This window comes from Littorina saxatilis, linkage group LG6 (assembly GCF_037325665.1).
Source record: "Littorina saxatilis isolate snail1 linkage group LG6, US_GU_Lsax_2.0, whole genome shotgun sequence".
NCBI lineage: Eukaryota > Metazoa > Mollusca > Gastropoda > Littorinimorpha > Littorinidae > Littorina > Littorina saxatilis.
In genome coordinates this window covers 7,366,404-7,373,903 of record NC_090250.1, presented here as the reverse complement: position 1 = coordinate 7,373,903, position 7,500 = coordinate 7,366,404, and the positions used below count along the sequence as shown (strand labels likewise).

At 41.3% G+C, this 7,500-nt stretch overlaps 1 protein-coding gene across 2 annotated transcripts in view; it reads left to right on the top strand.

Annotated features, from left to right (window-relative positions):
• The window catches only part of LOC138968395 (uncharacterized), a 41,759-nt gene that overhangs the window by 33,119 nt on the left and 1,140 nt on the right, over positions 1 to 7,500 (top strand). Inside the window, exons 14-15 of one of the 2 annotated variants that reach the window (XR_011456161.1) lie at positions 738 to 859; positions 3,946 to 4,082. Coding sequence is in view for 1 of the 2 variants with exons in the window: in XM_070340978.1 (XP_070197079.1) it covers positions 738 to 859; positions 3,946 to 4,178 (355 nt within the window). In the remaining variant the exon portion in view is untranslated. Of the gene's footprint in view, positions 1 to 737; positions 860 to 3,945 lie in introns of both variants that reach the window. The other variant, XM_070340978.1, reaches the window with a different exon arrangement.

The following is a 7,500-nucleotide window of genomic DNA, read 5'->3' as shown; positions in this document are numbered from 1 at the left end:
CCGTCTCTCCCTCTCTCTGTGTCATCTTTTTGTCTGTCTCTGTCTCTGTCTCTCTCTCTCTCTCTCTCTGTCTGTCTTTCTGTCTCTCTCTGAATTCATACAACATGTACAAGAATGTAATTCTTGGTGAACAAAATGAATGATACATGGCAATGATTGAAAGTGAACATTGCATTTGGGTAATCGTTAAACAAATCTCACATCTATTAATTAAACTGTCCTCTTTATAATAGTCCTGACATCTGGGCTGGGGTGCACGAAGCAAAAGTGGGTGCCACCCATACGGGAGAGAACAAACCGCGGGGTCTGGTTCGTTGAAATCACAACAAATCTCAATGTCAACCAATTCAACACCGCGGCCGGCTCCCATATGACGGCTTACTAGTGCCAAAACCTGGGGTTACCCATTATCACGTGATAATTACTAATTAACGCTGTCAGTTACTGTTTTCACCTGTTAGTTACTCATTTTCACGGGAAAATTACTAATTTTTAGTTTTGGCACTTGCAATCCGTCAGGAAGTGAGCCAAAACTAAAAATTAGTAATTAACAGGTGAAAGTTAGTAATTATTCCGGGAAAATTAGTCATTTTCACGGGAAAATTAGTAATAAACACGTGAAAATGATAATTACAATCATGATGTTTTGGCACTAGTAAGCCGTCATACTCCCACCCGGTTGGTAACTTTCTCGTGCACCTCGACCCAGTCCTGAACGTATCAACACTACATTGCAGGAAGCAGGGAGACACGGGTTATCCCCTTGACACTGTCATAGGAGTTGCCGCTGGGTGTGGCTTGCTGATCATCATCCTTATCATCATTATCATCGTCGTCGTACGGCGAAAATCACATCCAGGTAAAACGCCAAAAGGGGTTCGAGTTATTTGCTTTTTTAAAAGCAGGAACTCGCTGAAGGCAAACACAAGTAGCTTTGCAGTTAGGTGAGGTCTTTAGAAAACAGGATAATTTCTCTCTTGTTTGTGCCCAGAAATTCCTTTTTGTTTTTTCTGTATTTGGAAAAGTCTGTGGGCCCCTAGAGTCTAAACGCCAGAATATGAACCAGCTAGCATGGATAACCCCCTTGTCGTTGGAACATTTGTTCTGGAAAAGTAGCCCATTCAACTGGAACCTGGTTACAATGTCATGGGTGAGATCTTCCGGTATATGCCGGAAATCCGGATTCGATTATGGCCTTTTTACATTTAGTCAAGTTTTGACTAAATGTTTTAACATAGAGGGGGAATCGAGTGGAGGGTATGTGTGTGTGTGTCTGTGTGTGTGTGTGTGTGTGTGTGTGTGTAGAGCGATTCAGAGTAAACTACTGGACTGATCTTTATGAAATTTTACATGAGAGTTCCTGGGTATGATATCCCCAGATTTTTTTTTCATTTTTTTTATAAATGTCTTTGATGACGTCATATCAATTTTCAATTTATCAATTTCATTTTCATTTCAATTTCAATTTTCATTACTTTATTGTCACATCGCTGGGAAATTCGGGTCGCTTCCTCCCAGTGGAAAGCTAGCAGCAACGGAGTCGCGCTACCCAGGTGTCTGCGTGTTTAGGTGTATTCAGCCACCTGCACTTATGGCAGAATGACCAAGATCTTTAACGTGCCATTGTGGATATGGGAGATGGATACCGTCTCTGGGTCTGCACATAAAGTTGACCCGTGTCCGTCCCGGCCCGGATTCGAACCAGCGACCTCTCGATCACAAGTCCAGTGCTCTACCACCTGAGCTACCCGGGCCCCCGGCTTTTTGTAAAAGTGGAGGCGGCACTGTCACACCCTCATTTTTCAATCAAATTGATTGACATTTTTGTAAAGCAATCTTCGACGAAGGTTGGACTTCACTAGAGACATCCAGATTTGCCTTCGTCAAAAGTTCGTGAGTTCCGATGTTCGCGAGTTTGTTGAAGTGGTGACGTCACATCCCGTCACGGTCACCACTTTCTAATTTCGGTCCAGATCTACGCGAAGTTCTTCGTGCGTTCGTCTGTTTTTCGAAACAGTGATGACGAGTAGTGTTATATATGACGAGTCTTTTTTATCGGAATATTCCAGACATCTGAATATGCTGGGTACACAAGCAACACTGATTTTTTTTTCGATTTTTAGATTCATTCCTGTAAAATCTCCCAACTCTAAAACAAATAGGTCTAGTGGAAACAAGTGTCTTGTGCAAGAGAGATCAAGGGAGATAATTGGCAGGATATGTCGCCCGTCGACTCAAGTTCTGAGTTTTGTGTGGGTATCCCTGTTCATGCACTACGCCTCCAAAATGAACAGTTTACAGATGCACAGTCCACAGAAGCGTCGTAAAGATATTAAACTTTAACACTGCGCACATAAAACATATTTTTAAAATTATGAAAAGGACTAAAAGTACTCACGAAGATTGCTGATTGAGGTTCGTCAAACATGCCTTTTTCACCACGCAGATCCCGATCTTCGGCAAGCAGTGGTGAGCGCCAAAAACCAAGCGCATGCGCATTGAGGCACAAAGTTAAAAATAGAGAGGAAATCCCCACCACCGACGAATGTTCGTCTGACGAAGGTTGAATCTGGATGTCCCTAGTATTGCATTTCAGCTTGGTGGCTTAAAAATTAATTAATGACTTTGGTTATTAAAAATCTGAAAATTGTAATAATTTTTTTTATATAAAATGATCTAAATTTACGTTCATCTTATTCTACATCATTTCCTGATTCCAAAAACATTACCTGCTATTCAGACTTGGTCGTGTGACACTGACAGACGTTTTCTTCCACACGAGATTACGTTGACATCAGCTAATCGAGTGTGGAAGAAAACTCTGTCACACGACCAAGTCGGAATAGCATTTATGTCCCATAGCTTCAACAGAGGAGAGAACAAACACGTTTTGCGTACTCAGGCTTGATAAACCTAAACACAGGAGCAGCCATTGTGGAGAGATCTACTTTTTGACGAAAGTGACCGAACAACTATGAATGACGTCTCGGTATATGTGAATGACGTCACAGTCATCGTCACAGTCTGTATCTTTTGAAGCATCGCAATCTTCATGACGTCTTTCTGTGTCTGCATCCGCGAAATGTTTGTTCTTTCCGGGATCTTTGTCATCTATGTTCATAACTCTGTCCTTCTAGATTCAGACTAACAGGCCTCGTGAGCGAGCCACTTTCAAGTGCAGCTAAATTCGCGTATGGAAACAGTTCTGTCGTCTGGGATGCCGTTTTCAGTATTCTCAGCGGTCAGTGAAGAATTTGTAAAGAGAGGAAACGATAACAGCAGGAGAAATGTCGTGTGTGCATTTGGGGGCTTTTGGAGGGACGATTTCGAGTTTGAATCCGTTCTTGCACACGTTTACTTTAGTAGTGGCAAAGAAGGAAAGCGTGTGACATATAAATATGTTATATTTGGATTAAAAACGATCTCTGAAAATATAAAATATAAAAATTATGATCAAAATAAAATTTCCGAAATCGATTTAAAAACAATTTCATCTTTATATTCCTTGTCGGTTCCTGATTCCAAAAACATATAGATATGATATGTTTGGATTAAAAACACGCTCAGAAAGTTAAAACGAAGAGAGGCACAGAAAAGCGTGCTATGCAGCACAGCGAAACCACTACCGCGCTAAACAGGCTCGTCAGTTTCACTCCGTTTTGCACAAGCGGCAGACTACGGTCATTGTGAAAAAACGCAGTGCGTTCAGTTTCATTCTGTGAGTTCCACAGCTTGACTAAATGTAGTAATTTCGCCTTACGCGACTTGTTTTCTTCTCTTTTGTGTGTGTTGTTTTTGTTTGGTTCGGTTCAGGATTCATAACATTTTTAAATCCCACACATGAAATTTGGACCCCCCCCCCCCCCCTCCATTACCGCTTGATCCGCCCCGGCCCCGGGTGTTCATGTTCGCTGCATGCTCTTCAACCTTCGTCTGTTGTTGCAGAGCCACTCAGTCCAACGGGGAGTCACTTCCCCTTGCAGGAGCGACCAGACGATTCCAGCGCAGGGCAGATCAACCCCTACGCCACTCCTGAAGAAATCAGCAACGACATTCAGAAGATGGATGGGGCGTCTGGTTTTCGCTCACCACAGATACCGAGTCGGCCTAGTGATTTGTACCTGAACCCTATCACCCCTTCCGGTCTGGGTGTGGAGTTCGTTAACTACGGGCGCTGACACCGTTGTTTCAACAGCGAGAGCTACCGCTAAAAAAAGAAGATTGAATCCAAAACCAAAACAGTATTCTTCTCGGTAGTTCCAGTGTTATTGATGTGGTACTTGGACGAAATATCAGACATTACCTGGGACCAAAATTCACCGCAGAGACTATCTCACCACTGAAACCTCAGCGCCAAAGCTTCATGCAGCCAGCTTCGCGACGTAGACTTTGCTCAATTTATGTCAGGCTTTACTGAAATTTGTACCGAGATGGTCCAAAGCAAAACATTCTGCCTACTCAAAACGAGAATAAATATACTGTAATATAATAAATGTATATACACTCCAAGACATCAAAATAGCGTTCTAAAAAATAGCTGACGAGGCACACATGCTCGCCTCTGTTGGTGCCATCATCCTTGACATAATTATTGAAACAACAGTTTCGTATGATCTCGGCATATAATGCTCAAGTCATTGTGTACCTCTCAAAACCAAGCGTGAAACTTTGGTGATTTTCATAGTTGTTACGGCTTGGCGCTCCCCTATGTAACTTCAGCAGGACAGACGACGCACTGCAGATTATCCCAGCCCGCTACACGTTGCGTGAAAGGAAAACATGCCAAGTAGTCGTTATAATCCCTATTGCAGCATCAGTAATATGCAGTGCGTCGTCTGTGCCGCTGAAACTGCGCAGGTATATTCTGCACACTCCGTGGCGGCGGCGTAACTGACGTTGGCACTTGAACCACTTGAAACACGTATAACTGGCGTGGCATGTCTGATTTTTATAATTTTAGATTAGGGTTATTCTCCAGAGCTAAGTACCATAAAGTACCTTGTAAGCGCCCACCCCCCCTGTGCACCAATTCCGACCCAAAGTAGGGGGTGGGCGCTTACTCGATACTGGGCGCTTACAAGGTACTTTACGGTACCAGTGGAAATCATGTTACAAAGGTGAAATTCTGTACTTTAACTGAGACATTTTAACCGTACAAATTGATTTCAGTTTCATTGACGTTACAATCATCTAAAGGACTGAAAATGTATGTCACAAAATCAGTGGTACACAGCTTTGGAGAATAATTCACAACCTATTTTCACGCTTTGGGCAAAATGGAATCTTGGCTGACAAATCCCAGTGATTACTGTTTGATTGTTAATTATCCATTCGTTTATAATCCCTTCGTGTTTCTCCCTCTGTGATTTCGTTCCGCATCGTGCAAAGTCTTTGCGACCCAACATGATGGCACGCCCGTGTATAACTGACATAATGGCGAAGACAAGAAATTTTGTTCTAGGGCCATGAGCCCTAGTTATAAGGTCTCTTTTTTTCTTCTCATGTATGGACTGCAGGACTGAGCTCATGTATGTACGACAGGCGTACGCGTTTATGCGCATGCGCTAATGTCGGCAGGCTTTATTTGTTTTCTGATCTTGTTTTTACTTTACGTTCATTTTCCTTGTCCATTCTATGAACCGTTTTATTGTTCATTTGAATTACTTCACTATGGAAGATTTGATATTAGAATGAGGAGAACGATTTATCGTTTTCATGAACATTTTTATTAAAATCAATGAATATATGAACCTTGAGTGTTTTTATACATTTTTTGAGGTGTTTTTTTTTCTTCCAAAGGCCAATATTATGGTGTACTATTATTACTCGTATTGTAGGGTGAAAGTAAATCATCTCGGTATCTATAAGTGATTTATGTCCGCCAATTAATGTTATAGTACTAACAATTCAACCCCCCCCCCCCCAAAAAAAAAACACCAAAAAACCCAAAAATTAAAAAGAGAGAGAGAGAGAGGCAAAAAAGAAGGGTTGGAGCAGCCTGCATGCAACTGAGGTAAAAAATAAAATAAAAAAATTTTAAATAAAAATAAAAACCAACTCAATATGATATTTGAAAGATGTTCATGACTATCTGTAAGGACTATAGACCAGGGCTTGTATGCACACAAAAACAAACAAACAAAAACACGGAAGTGGGTCGAGATTGGGATTTATTGTCATTTCATCCAACCTGGCCCCGAATCCGACCCACGGTACGGTCGGCTTTGTGAACCCCAGCCCGGATCTCCCGGCCAAACGGATTGGTGCGAGTTGGTTACCATTGTATTTTCGTAGAAATTCAAATGCAGTCAAATTTAAACATTTATTTGAATTAACAAAGAAACGAAAGTTATTGCATTTAATATATTTTATTAAGAGTATTTTGAAAGAGTTCTGATTATTTGATCACGTTTTTTTTTATTAAAACAAAAACAAACACAGAAACATATACATTCCTGTAAAAAAAAATAAAATAAAAAAATGTATGATTACAATTATTTTGTTATGAATTAAGCTTGATTTATTTTCGGTTAATTAGAAGTGTTGTGTCTCATTATTACATAATTATATCTTTTTTGTCGTGTTTATTGCAATTTTTATTTATTTTATTCATGTAACCCTAGGTGTTTTTTAAAATATATATTGACTTGACTTGACTTGGTTGTTCTGAGGGGCTTCGCTCACATATGTAACTTCAGCAGGACAGACGACGCACTGCAGATTATCCCAGCCCGCTACACGTTGCATGAAAGGAAAACAGGCCAAGTTCTCGTCATAATCCCTATCGCAGCATCAGTAATATGCAGTGCGTCGTCTGTGCCGCTCAAACCGCGCAGGTATAATCTGTCCTTAACCAATGCGTGCTATAGATAACGCACTCCGAGTGTTTTTTCCTCAATCTCGTCTTGTGTTCTGAATGCCGGGTTCTATGTAAGTTTCTTCAACGTTGTGCAGTTTGCAACAGACGAAAGTGCCGAAAATAACTGTCGGGTTTGTGTGGGTTGTGAAAGAGTGACTACTATACCCTTGCTTAAACTAGGACAGACATTGGAGGGGCCAATAACTAGTGAGGGGTGTGTCTGAAGCACCTTGACAGGCGCAAGTGTGAATTTATTTTTTCGAGAAAAAAAGCAAGGGCACTCTCTCACAACCCATACAAACCCGACAGAGTTATTTCCAAAAATCGTCTGTTCCAGCTAGTAGCAGACTTTATTCCCCCCTCTGCTTCTTTACCTCTGTAAACTTGTAGGGGTAGTTATTTTTCGATAATGACCCAGCAACCAAACAAATAACGACCCAGCAACAGCCTGAATCCTCGATAGTGCAATGGGTTGAGAAGTTGTTCTGTTTCGGTACTACTTTTTGCGACTGAAAAGTTCCGAACGCTCTAACGTTCGAAGTATACATCTCTGGAGCAAACAATACAAACATACCGCATTTGAATTAACAACTACAGGCCTGAACACATGAATCTTCATATAAAATCCATGAGTTCGGTTG